The sequence below is a fragment of the Melanotaenia boesemani genome, chromosome 16 (assembly GCF_017639745.1).
Source record: "Melanotaenia boesemani isolate fMelBoe1 chromosome 16, fMelBoe1.pri, whole genome shotgun sequence".
NCBI classification, from domain to species: Eukaryota; Metazoa; Chordata; class Actinopteri; order Atheriniformes; family Melanotaeniidae; genus Melanotaenia; species Melanotaenia boesemani.
This window is the reverse complement of record NC_055697.1, coordinates 2687429-2701126: the sequence shown is the minus strand read 5'-3', so window position 1 is coordinate 2701126 and position 13698 is coordinate 2687429. Positions and strand designations below refer to the sequence as shown.

The 13698-nt window shown below is 43.7% G+C and overlaps 1 protein-coding gene across 4 annotated transcripts in view; it reads left to right on the top strand.

Moving 5' to 3' along the window:
* Positions 1-381: 381 nt before the first annotated feature.
* The window catches only part of pdzd8 (PDZ domain containing 8), a 71290-nt gene continuing 57973 nt past the window's right edge, over positions 382-13698 (top strand). For all 4 annotated transcript variants that reach the window (XR_006013139.1, XR_006013141.1, XR_006013140.1 and 1 more), the window contains exon 1: positions 382-1404. Coding sequence is in view for 1 of the 4 variants with exons in the window: in XM_042009872.1 (XP_041865806.1) it covers positions 521-1404 (884 nt within the window). In the remaining 3 variants the exon portion in view is untranslated. The remainder of the gene's footprint in view (positions 1405-13698) is intronic.

The following is a 13698-nucleotide window of genomic DNA, read 5'->3' as shown; positions in this document are numbered from 1 at the left end:
ATTGAACACACAAATGCTGAAGCTCCAGGTACTGAACTGGCCAAAGGAAGACCATTTTTTTCTTTAATCAGTTTTCAGCTGTTCTAACATGATTGCACAAGGCTTTTCAAATCATCAATTAGCCTTTTAACATGAAAAACTTGGATTAGCTAACAGAATATGCCATTGGAACACAGGAGATGGTTGCTGAAAATGGGTCTCTGTACACCTATGTAGATATTCCGTACACACACACACACACAGTTTTTTTTTTTTTTTTTTTTTTTTTTTTTTTTTAAAATCACAGTAGTTACAAAATCCGACATATCCTGAACGCATCAAGAGGAACGCACCCTGCCTCCGTCATTACGCACCACAACGTAACGACCATTTGTCCAATGAGGTGAGGAGCCTGAAGCTCAGGAAAGAAGCAGATGATATGGCAGCTTTGAGAGCGACCAGGTGGAACTTGCTTTGTTACCGCGGCTAAACGTTTGTTATGAAAACCGTCTGAGTTCCGGAGAGTCACCGGCTGCTCGAAATGATTTACTTAATTCTGATTTCCGCTTTCTGCGGAGCGGTGGTCACGTTGGTGTTACAGTTTCTGCTCATATACAGGAGGAACCCCGAGCCCATAGGCAGGACCGTTCAGTATGTCAAAGTGGTGCCCGATAACGCGTTGAGGGATTACTTTAATACCCCGCACGCCGAACCGAGCCAGCAGCAGGACACCGCAGCATCTGCTGCATCCAGACAGCCAGAGGCCGCCGTCACAAAGCAGCAGGACGCGGCTGTCAGCGGCGGCAGCCCCAAGCAGCAGCAGCCGCCACCGCCTTCGTTTACCGAGCCCATCGATGCGGGCAAAGCCGAAACGTGTAATTTCCTAAACGCAATATTTTTGTTCCTGTTCAGAGAGCTCCAACACACCCCTGTGGTTCGGCACTGGCTCACCAAGAAAATAAAGGTGGAGTTTGAGGAGCTGCTGCAGACCAAGACAGCCGGCCGGCTCCTGGAGGGGCTCAGTCTCAGGGACATCTCCCTGGGAAATTCTCTCCCGGTCTTTAAAACGGCCAAACTTATGAAGCCGGTCCACCTGAACGAGGACGGCATGCCCGAGGAGCTCAACTTCGAGGTGGACATCGAGTACAATGGCGGCTTCCATTTGGCCATAGACGTGGACCTGGTGTTTGGAAAGTCTGCTTACCTGTTCGTCAAGATGAGGCGCGTGGTGGGCAGATTAAGGCTGCAGTTCACGCGCATGCCCTTTTCCCACTGGTCGTTCTCCTTTCTGGAGGACCCGCTGGTGGATTTTGAGGTGAAGTCCCAGTTTGAAGGAAGGCCTCTGCCCCAGCTGACGTCAATCATAGTTAACCAGCTGAAGCGGGTCATCAAGAAGAAGCACACCTTACCCAACTACAAAATCAGGTAGGCTGGAAAACAACAATGTTTACAAACAACAACAACCTGACATGTTTGCTGCTAACCCAGAGGTCCTATTGGTTGGTGCTAGAAAAGGTAGTGTAATGAATATACACCGACATTAAACAGGTGAATTATTGAGGTTTGTTTTCAACTAACTGCACATCTGAGACTTCATCGGGACAGCCTTCTAGTACCGGGTCGTCCTCTTTATCGGGACCACCTTCTAGTACGGGGTCGTCCTCTTCATCAGGTCCACCTTCTAGTACGGGGTCGTCCTCTTCATCAGGTCCGCCTTCTAGTACCGGGTCGTCCTCTTCATCAGGTCCACCTTCTAGTACCGGGTCGTCCTCTTCATCAGGTCCACCTTCTAGTACCGGGTCATCCTCTTCATCAGGTCCGCCTTCTAGTACGGGGCCGTCCTCTTCATCAGGACCTTCTAGTACCGGGTCGTCCTCTTCATCAGGTCCACCTTCTAGTACCGGGTCGTCCTCTTCATCAGGTCCGCCTTCTAGTACCGGGTCATCCCCTTCATGAGGTCCGCCTTCTAGTACCGGGTCATCCCCTTCATCAGGTCCGCCTTCTAGTACCGGGTCATCCTCTTCATCAGGTCCACCTTCTAGTACGGGGTCGTCCTCTTCATCAGGTCCGCCTTCTAGTACCGGGTCGTCCTCTTCATCAGGTCCGCCTTCTAGTACCGGGTCATCCCCTTCATGAGGTCCGCCTTCTAGTACCGGGTCGTCCTCTTCATCAGGTCCACCTTCTAGTACCGGGTCGTCCTCTTCCATCAGGTCCACCTTCTAGTACCGGGTCGTCCTCTTCATCAGGTCCACCTTCTAGTACCGGGTCGTCCTCTTCATCAGGACCACCTTCTAGTACCGGGTCGGACCTTTTTAATCCTGGTGTGATAGATGAAGCAGGTGGTGGAAACCTTCCTCAGAGGTTTTCTCCATATTGACATGACAGCATCACACAGTTGCTGCAGGTTTGTCGGCTGCATCCATGATGAGAATCTCCCGTTCCACCACATCCCAAAGCTGCTCTACTGGACTGAGATCTGGTGGCTGTGGAGGCCGTTGGAGTCCAGTGAACTCATCGTCATGTTCTAGAAAGCAGGTGGAGATGATCTGAGCTTTGTGACATGGTGCATTATTCTGCTGGAAGTAGCATCAGAAGATGCTCCACTGTGGTCATAAAGGGATGGACATGGTCAGCAACAATACTCAGGTAGGCTGTGGTGGTTAAACCAGGCCACGTTGGTACTAAGGGGCCCAAAGTGGACCAAGAAAATCTCCCCCCACCATTACACCAGCAGCAGCCTGAAGCGTTGATCCAAGGCAGGATGGATCCATGTTTTCATGATGTTTCCAGCAGATTCTGAGCCGAGCATCTGAATGTGGAGCTGAAATGGAGACTCATCAGACCAGCAACGTTTCTCCATCTTCTATTGTCCAGTGTTGGTGAGTGTGTGTGAATTGTAGCCTCAGTTTCCTGTTCTTAGCTGGCAGGAGGCACCCAGTGTGTCTTCTGCTGCATCCTGGTCCAGACAACTGCTGCTCTGGATATTTTCTCTTCTTCAGAACATTCTCTGGAAACCCTGGAGATGGTTGGAGGTGAAAATCCCAGTAAATACTCAGACCAACAACCATGCCACGTTTATTAAAGGATTTAAAGTCTCTTAAAATTCTCAGTTTTAACTTCAGCAGGTCGTCTTCACCACGTCTCCATGACTACATGCTGCCATGTGATTGGCTGGTTAACAGGAAGTTGAACAGGTGGAACTGATGAAGTGGACGATGAGCATACATTCAAATACTCATACTGTCATTGCAGTACTTAACGAGTAGTATTGTTTGGCCGTAGTTGTTGGTGGGAGTTTTTCCATTATTTTAATGAACAAATAAACCAAATGGCTTCAAATAGATGCTAAATGGACAAATTCTGACGCAGTGAAACTTTAGAAATGTTCAGTAACTATAACACAACATATGAGACTGAAAAGAACAAAAACAACATCAGAGTAGAAACAGAAATAGAAACAGGAGTAGAAACAGAGGTAGAAACAGACATTGGCACAGAGGAAGTACGTAAAGTTGCACAGCCTCTGTTGTTGAAGGGTTGACTCCACCAACCGTCTGGTCTTTTTCTTTCTGATGATGTTTAAACTCTCTTGATGCATTTTGTATCCGCTGGTGACCTTTATTGCAAAAAATGTCCACACACAAAAACTGCTATAAAATCATAAAACAGTTTCTTTTTGCTTTTATTCTTAAATCACTGTAACAACCCGAGACCTGCTCAAAAATTCCAAATATACAGTCACTTTCAGGATTTTAACCTTTTAAATGCCAGTTTGATTATTTGAATTCTAAATTCATTTTAAAAAATGCACAAAACATCAATTATTTTCTGTATTAAAATATCAGGGCTGGGTCTTTGGTGGTGATTTAAAATCTTGTAAATGTCAAAGATTAGCAACAAAATTAATTTGATTGCATTTTTTTTAGGATCAGAAACTCCCTCTGGGGACCTTTTGTGGCCAAAATTGTCCCAATGACTTCCATTAAAACTACACAATTTAATCTGATAGTCATTCCAGTTTAAAATAATTCATTCTTTAATGTCAGCATTTCAAAAGTCATGTCTGACATTTTTACTGGATTCCACCGGATTAAACTGGTTTCTCATTGGAGTATCTGACGCTATATAAAACATACAAATGACATTAAATTAGTAATTTTGCTAATCTTTGATATTTCCAAGAGTCTAATCACCACCGAAGACTCATCTTTGTAAAATTTATTACCTCCACCAAGGTCACGTGTTCTGCTGTGTTGGTTTGACTGTTAGCTACATAACTCAAAAAGTTATAGATGAATTTGAATATAATTTTCAAATGAAGTGATACGCCAACTGACTCTAAATGGGAGGAAGGTTTCCACTAAATCCTGATTCAGTGTCTACAAATAGAAATGTATTTTCCATGATGTGAGCATTTTAAAGTGTTGAATCAGCTGTGATATCCTCTCATATTGACTGACAGATGCTAAATCCAGTATGATCAGAACTGGATCGTGGCAGGATTTGTAATATTGGCAAACGCAGACCCAGTGCTTTGGGGGGGGCAGGGGGCCAAGGCCCGACCATCCAGGAACGAGCAATTTTATTTTATTTATATACTTTTAAATATAAATTGCATTTGTAATTATTTTAATATTTTTCTACTAGAACTAAATGACATAAACATAATTAGAATCAGGTCTTTTTTGAGCTTTTTCAGCACTGAGAAAACTGACCCGAGATTTTAGCAAGTTAAGCAATCAAAAAATATTGCAGTAACCTACAGAACAAAATGTTTATAAAAGCTTTATAAAAGCCTATTATATAAGCCTTATGAAAGCTTCAACAAGGTATTAGTACAGATGGATACCTTAAAACAACAGACATGTGAAAGTGGTTCAACGGTAACATGCAGAAAGGAACATGAGTCAGGTGTAGGGATGCAGGAATCTAACACTTCCAGCAGCCTGGAAGATTCCTGCAACGTGACCTAGCGAGATACCAACCACTGCAGATACCAACCACTGCAGATACCAACCACAGCAGATACCAACCACAGCAGATACCAACCACAGCAGATACCAACCACTGCAGATACCAACCACTGCAGATACCAACCCCTGCAGATACCAACCCCTGCAGATACCAACCACAGCAGATACCAACCACAGCAGATACCAACCACTGCAGATACCAACCACAGCAGATACCAACCACAGCAGATACCAACCACAGCAGATACCAACCACAGCAGATACCAACCACTGCAGATACCAACCACAGCATATACCAACCACAGCATATACCAACCACTGCAGATACCAACCACAGCAGATACCAACCACAGCATATACCAACCACAGCATATACCAACCACAGCATATACCAACCACTGCAGATACCAACCACTGCAGATACCAACCACAGCAGATACCAACCACAGCAGATACCAACCACTGCAGATACCAACCACTGCAGATACCAACCACAGCAGATACCAACCACTGCAGATACCAACCACTGCAGATACCAACCACAGCATATACCAACCACTGCAGATACCAACCACTGCAGATACCAACCACTGCAGATACCAACCACTGCAGATACCAACCACTGCAGATACCAACCACTGCAGCAACCACAGCAGATACCAACCACTGCAGATACCAACCACAGCAGATACCAACCACTGCAGATACCAATCACTGCAGCAACCACAGCTGCCTGTGTCCCTCCACCTCTTCCCCCTCATCTACAGCTATGTTAAACTGTCCCACTCTGATCCATCCTTACAAAGTGCAGTAGGTCACATTTACATGTTCACTGACAACACGTTGGGTTTTATCCGCTGCAGAGGTTTTCTCTGGGAATGGCTGCTTCTTCTTCTTCACTGCAGGTCACATTTTAGACTCTTTTCCTTCCACTTTCAGGCGCTACTTATGTTTATTCTGTTACTAATTATTATGTCTGAGTCATAAAGAAACACGACCAGCCTCAAAAATGATAAAGAATCCATCCGTCCGTCCATCCATCCATCCAGTCGAATAATGATAGTAAACGGCTTTACATGTCTTTTGATTCTTTCTAAACAATCTAGTTGGCAAATTCATGTTTTTCTAAACTAGAATATTGGCAAAGACATCTTTATTTTTGTGTTGTTTCCAAACAAAGTGAATGTGTGGAAGCTGATTTAATCTTGGCTGTGGTGAATGTTCCAGTTCTGTATTGTTGTAGAGACCTCCACGCTGCAGGACCTTCCTCCACTTCTTTCAGACTCCCACATGCCTCCCAGCAAACAGCAGTCCAGATGCCATGTGAGATTTCTTTCAATAGTGGCTTTCACTCTGTTTTAGCTGCAGGAGCTGAGGCAGTTCTGTCTAGTCACTTCTACAGTCACGAACCAGTTGATTATAGTCCACTTCTCATTAAAGCAAATCCATCATATGATCCACATCAGTCCAGTTTATAACTGTGTTCTTATAAACCAGTTCATAAAATTCTGACCTACCTAAGGAAAACCTCCATATGAACCAAAACCAGGAAGGAAAACCTCCATATGAACCAAAACCAGGAAGGAAAACCTCCATCTGAACCAAAACCAGGAAGGAAAACCTCCATCTGAACCAAAACCAGGAAGGAAAACCTCCATCTGAACCAGGACCAGGAAGGAAAACCTCCATCTGAACCAAAATCAGGAAGGAAAACCTCCATTAGAACCAAAACCAGGAAGGAAAACCTCCATATGAACAAAAACCAGGAAGGAAAACCTCCATCTGAACCAAAACCAGGAAGGAACACCTCCATCTGAACCAAAACCAGGAAGGAAAACCTCCATATGAACCAAAACCAGGAAGGAAAACCTCCATCTGAACCAGGACCAGGAAGGACAACCTCCATCTGAACCAGGACCAGGATAGAAAACCTCCATCTGAACCAAAACCAGGAAGGAAAACCTCCATATGAACTAAAACCAGGAAGGAAAACCTCCATCTGAACCAGGACCAGGAAGGAAAACCTCCATCTGAGCCAGGACCAGGAAGGACAACCTCCATATGAACCAGGACCAGGAAGGAAAACCTCCATTTGAACCAGGACAAGGAAGGAAAACCTCCATCTGAACCAGGACCAGGAAGGAAAACCTCCATATGAACTAAAACCAGGAAGGAAAACCTCCATCTGAACCAGGACCAGGAAGGAAAACCTCCATCTGAACCAGGACCAGGAAGGACAACCTCCATCTGAACCAGGACCAGGATAGAAAACCTCCATCTGAACCAAAACCAGGAAGGAAAACCTCCATATGAACTAAAACCAGGAAGGAAAACCTCCATCTGAACCAGGACCAGGAAGGAAAACCTCCATCTGAGCCAGGACCAGGAAGGACAACCTCCATATGAACCAGGACCAGGAAGGAAAACCTCCATCTGAACCAGGACAAGGAAGGAAAACCTCCATCTGAACCAGGACCACGAAGGAAAACCTCCATATGAACTAAAACCAGCAAGGAAAACCTCCATCTGAACCAGGACCAGGAAGGAAAACCTCCATCTGAACCAGGACCAGGAAGGAAAACCTCCATATGAACTAAAACCAGGAAGGAAAACCTCCATCTGAACCAGGACCAGGAAGGACAACCTCCATCTGAACCAGGACCAGGATAGAAAACCTCCATCTGAACCAAAACCAGGAAGGAAAACCTCCATATGAACTAAAACCAGGATAGAAAACCTCCATCTGAACCAGGACCAGGAAGGAAAACCTCCATCTGAGCCAGGACCAGGAAGGACAACCTCCATATGAACCAGGACCAGGAAGGAAAACCTCCATCTGAACCAGGACAAGGAAGGAAAACCTCCATCTGAACCAGGACCAGGAAGGAAAACCTCCATATGAACTAAAACCAGGAAGGAAAACCTCCATCTGAACCAGGACCAGGAAGGAAAACCTCCATCTGAACCAGGACCAGGAAGGAAAACCTCCATCTGAACCAGGACCAGGAAGGAAAACCTCCATCTGAACCAGGAATGACGGCCATGTTAACTAAGACTCGTCAGCTTCATGGATGACCCAGCAGACACATCAGGCTTGTCGTGGTTCTGCTTCACGACAACAAGCCTGATGTCTGCTGGGTCATCCATGAAGCTGACGCGTCTTAGTTAAGATGGAAAGGCTGGTGTCTTCATCCATATGAAGTTCTTGTTCCTTCTGTAGTTTGGCCTACTGATTCAGGTCAGACCTGGGACTGGTTGAAAGAACAAGTTTAATCTTAATTTCAGGTTTCTGTTTAAAATAAACATCGTTTCTCGTAGGATGACATTTCTCCTCTCATTTCTTTTGCTGTTAGTTTGTTTGCACATTTTTATTATATAGCTGTATATCTTCAGTTTATCCTTGGTCATCTGAAGAGGGAAGGTTTTTATTTCAGGAAATAAAGTGGATGCTGTGAGACTTGAGGCTCTTTAGGACCATTAGTATTCCCGCCTGATGCCCTTTAGCAGCCTGGATCTACAGTCATCTTCTGTTGTTGGGAAGAGGATGTGAACCCCTCTGAATATAAAACAGTTTCCATTCATCTTGCTGGAGCTTGGTGCACTAAGCTGCACAGTTATCTGTATGTGTGTTTTACAGACACTCATCATGTGTGTGAACGTCACTTTAATGTTGGGCTTTTAATTTAATTGAACTGTTTCCTGGACGGAAAGTTTATACAACATACAACTTCAGTCATTTCCTCAAAACAAGAACTGGTGTTTGAATTGATTTAGGATCTTATCTAACACATACAGGTTGAAATATATATGCATAGATCCCATCTAATATTTGGTTAAATGTGCTTTAGCAAGTTTAGCCTTCACCAGATGTTTTTTGTATCAACAAGCTACAGTTTACAGCAATTTACAGTTGCTGGTTTCTGGTTGCTGGTTCACACATTTTCATCATGGTTCAGGGTTGTGGGAAGGCCATTCTAGAAGCTTACTGCTTGCTGGTTTTATCCAGCCAGTAACCAGATCACCATCCTGTTGGAAAACTCAGTTATGTCCAACTTTCAACCATCTAGCTGTTGATCTGAAGCAAAGAATTTGGAGACAGTCGTCCACCAGTACAAGTGGCAGCGAAACAGCCCCAGAGCATGATGCTACCACCACCATGTTGGACTGATGGTACGAAAAGCCTCATCTCAACTCCTCCAAACATTCTTCTTCTTGTGGCCAGAAAGTCGGTCAGTCTTTCTCCAGAAGGCTTGTGGCTTGTCCATGTGGGCTTGATGGTGCTGATTCTGGAGGAAGGTGTCCAAGTAAAACCGGCTTTGCTGTGACGCTGATGTTCCAGCAGATTCCACTTCATTCAGCTCTGAGCTTTGGTGGTTTCACGTTGTTCTTGAGCATCCTAACTAGTGTTCTTTCATCTGATTGTGGCAGTTTGGGTCTTCTTCCAGACCGATCCAAAGCCGTAACACTTCTGAATAACCTGTACTGTTTGAGCTGATGTTAGTGTCTGCAGTTGGCAATCTAACTAAATATTAGGTGGGAGGTATGGATATATTCAGACCCGTATGTATAATTTTTGACTAAATGTGGAAGAAAGAAAATTTCTAAATAAATTCACATGTGCGCAGAATTCTTTTTGAATGAAATCATTGCTGTTGTGTGTTGTACAGTAAGTTCTTGTATGCTAACATTTCTATGCTATCGTTCCTTTGCAGTAAAACTTATCTAGCATGTTCAGTTCATTACAAACTTATGAACAACTTTTTTATCTCTTACTTCAGAGCGTCTGCTGGCATCTGTATATCTGAAACTGGATACGTGGCCATTTTTTCTTTGATGCTCTCTATTAGACCAGATAGACAGATCGATAGATAAATACGATGATCTCCAAAGTCAAAATTCTAACTACGAGTTAAACTGGAAGCAAACATCACGCAGCCATTCCGTCCGTAACATATTGCTGCATGTATGAGTTGATATTCCAGCTTCTCACGCTTTAAGTTTATTTTGTCATTTCCCACAGGATTTAAACACACCTCACTCACCATACGAAGTGTGAAACAGTCGAGTGACTTAAACATTTGAGCCTCCTAGTCCCATTGATCTGGGCCGGATTTTCCCAGTGCATAAAATAAATCAGATTTTTTCTGGAAATAAAATGGAACTCAAAGCCACCAGTTTAATCCCCTCCACCGCAACGTCTAGCCTGACTTCTGGTGTCTGCCGGTGGTGTCTGCTCAGGTGTTGGATGTCTTGGTGAAACACGTGAACGCAGCATTTCTGATAATGCTGCTGTGTTTTTGTCTGCGCTTCCTCCTCAGCTTGTTGGGGTTTTAGACCATCTCAGTCAGAATTCCAAACCATGGCAACGATTTTTAGATGTTTTCCAAAAACAAAGTGCTTAGCCGTTAAATAAAACTGTTTAAAGTTGTTCTTTTGCTAAATAAGAAAAGCTGAATGAACTTCTAAGTCTGTGAGAAATCACTCTGAAGTTAAAGCTACCAAAACCAGCATAACTAAAATAATTGTTTACGGGAAAAAAAGCACAGCGTTAAAATAGGGATGTCATAATTACATGGTTTCACAGTTAATTGTGGTATTAAGCACCACGATTAATTTATTGCAAAGACTCTCAACATCATGATTTTCCATGTGGGATCATGTGACGTGTGTGTTACCACTTCCATGTTGTCATGGGAAAGTCCGGCAGAGGAAAAGTTTTTCCCTCCAAACTAATGGATTAAATCCTCCTGGTGGGATGAAACATGAGGCTGGTGTGATGCTGGAGGACGTCTCAGCCTGGAAGCAGGACAGGAAACAGGATAAACATCCAGCATGTTTCACCTCCTGCAGGAGAACCAGCAGCTTGTAGCACGAAGGACACGTTCAGGAACTGCTTAAATGATGCTGATGTTTAACTAACATAACTCTAACTTTAAGTGTTCTCCTGATTACATTCTGTCTGACTCTGGTTAGATTTAAGCCTCGTTTCCATCGCCGGGGCAGGTCGGGTTGGGACGCATTTTTTTAATTCCACACATAAAAACTGGGAAGGGTACGCTAATATCCGACCCATCCTACCCATCCATTGCAGGGACCCTTCCATTGGGGTACCAATCCAACCAACCTGACCTGAAAGGGTGGAGCTTGACACACTGCAGTCCGTTGATTGGTTGAGGAAAAAACGTCCCTTCCCACCTGCATAAAAACAAAGCAGGAACGGCTCTTTGTTCAGAGCAAGAGATTAAATTAACGGCATCATGAAGCACTGCCAAGAAGAGAGAACACAAACTGGTGGATGACCTCCATCCTCCCTTGTTTCTGAGTCATGTTCTGGTTCTACTCTAAGGAAGGCGCTGCGATGTGATGGCGTCATGCTACGTCGCTGAGGCATCTATCGCTATCCGGCTGATACTCCGCCTCTCAGGTAAGGTTACGGTTGCTGTGGAAACACAACCAGATTACAGTTTACAGACAGTTTACCTGTCCTGACCTGCCTCGCTGGTGGAAACGAGGCTATACAGCAATGTGATGCGTTCATTTACTGAAGGAGAAATTGTACGGATGACGGATATTTTCTCTGTTCCAGCATCAGCGACTGACCGTGAAGTCTCTTACTGGTCAGCTTTTGATGGTCTGGAGCAGAAAGCGTATTTAGTTCCACATATGTGCTCTACTTTCTTTATTTCCACTGTTCCAGGATCATTTCTGTGTCAAACAGCAGCTATTCTGCTAAAGGAAGCTGGAAGTCAAAGCTAGCTGGATGCTTGTCCTGCTTCCTAAAGAAATGTTCAAAAGCTTTTTTATATTGTAGGTTCCAAAGAAGCCTCCCGAGTCCAGGTAGAGGTCCTGGAGCCTTTTCATCTGGTTTCTCTGAGAGAAATCCAGTTATTATGTAGGATTCATTTATTCTTTACACAGCAGAGGAGGTTTATTTACTTTTTTATGTTGACATCAAAGAAATAATTAACATGTAAAGACCTACATGGAGTATAGGAAGTCTTTATGTGGTTTGACACATTTATATTGTTGGAAAATTCATTAATGTAGAATAATTGTGAACTTCCCTGTCAAGAATTTTACCAGGAACTTCTAGAATGGTGAAATCTCTTGTGTAAAATCTCAGGATGATAAAAATGCAACGTGACGTTTGGATAGGAATACACCCAGAAACACACATCGTTCCTGAATTTATCACTGACGTTTCTCTGATGAGAAACATTTAACTGTGAGTCACTGTTGAATCATTTTTAGAAAACATTGAATCTCTGAGCCGAATCTCTCTTCTAACTTTTAGCGTTGGGATTTAAAATATTTCTTGTTTTTTGACAAATGAAATAACATGAAAAGGATGAATTTCAGACATGACTCGTGTCCTGTTCTTAACTTGCAGGATGACTTTGCTGTGCAGCTGCCTGCCTCTGCTGCAGAGTAAAACTCCAGGATTTCTTGTCCTTTAAGTCAGTGGCTCCCAAAATAGGGTCCGGGACCCCCAAGGGGTTCTCCCGACAAGCATGGAGGGTCCCTGAGGCTTTGAACATTAAGAGCCATTGTGATTAATGTCCAAACATTGTCCCTATTTTAAGGAACAAAAGTAAGGCTCTATGTTAATTAACTTAATTTAACTTTGGCTTTATTGAAGGACAGGACTCAGCCTGAATACATTTATGGTAAAAATCTCACTTTGAAAACATTACACCAAATATGGTTTCAGCACAGGGGGTCCGTGGCTTTTTAGTGTATGCATGAAGGGGGTCTCCAAGGAAAATGGGTTGGGAGCCACTGCTTTAAGTCATTATGACTTTAATATTTGAGCTGGTATTGTTAAAATCAGCTTCCAAAGCACTCTATAGATCAGCGCAAGTCAGGAGAGGCTGAGAGGATTTGCTTGGCTCTCTGGAGAGCCCACCATCATGTGGTGTGGGAGGTTGGAGAGGCGGTGTGTACGTCATACATGCTTAAATACCGTTAAACACAATCATTAAATTGCTATTTTTCTGGCAGAGATATGTGTAGGAGAGAACTGCAGCAAACAGATAATACTTGCATGTTGGGAGTTCATCACCCACAGCCGTGCAGAGTGAATGTGGTGAGATGATGTAATGAAGAGCAGAATTGGACATGGAAAGCTGGGCCTTGGGATTTGCTGAGTGGTACAGATGGTAGTTCAGTGGAAGGGAGGGCTGGGCCTGCAGCCCATTGGAGGTAATCCAGGCATTACTGCAACCATGCAATCAGCTCCAGCTATGGGGGAATACTACAGTATGTTCACAGGGAAATCTGTGCTGGGTTTACCCCAGTCAGCTGGTAGAATGAAGCATTGATGGTTGATGCAATAAATGGGAAAAATTTAAATAAATATGGTCAGTGCTTCCCTCAGATGTTAGACTCCCACAGAAAGCCATTTATCAACTGCAGCAGCTACATTTACCCACAGCATGTCATGTTTAGGGTGTTTTTAACACTTATAACTACAAGCCATTTGTAGCTAGTTTTGATGCGTTTCTTTTCTTTCTTTTTCTTTTTTTTTAAATATAAAAATGCATGTTTGCTCAACCCTTTTAATTACAGTATAAACCAGTATGTAACAGCTGGAGCTATAATCCCAGTCAGCATCAGACATGATGTTTCCAGCCTCAACTGTCAGATTATGAGGCTAAAATGATGTAAAATGAACGTATGAATAGATATAGCAGCATAAAGGCCGACCAGAAGAAGAAAGCAGAATTTATTACTAACAGAACTTTGT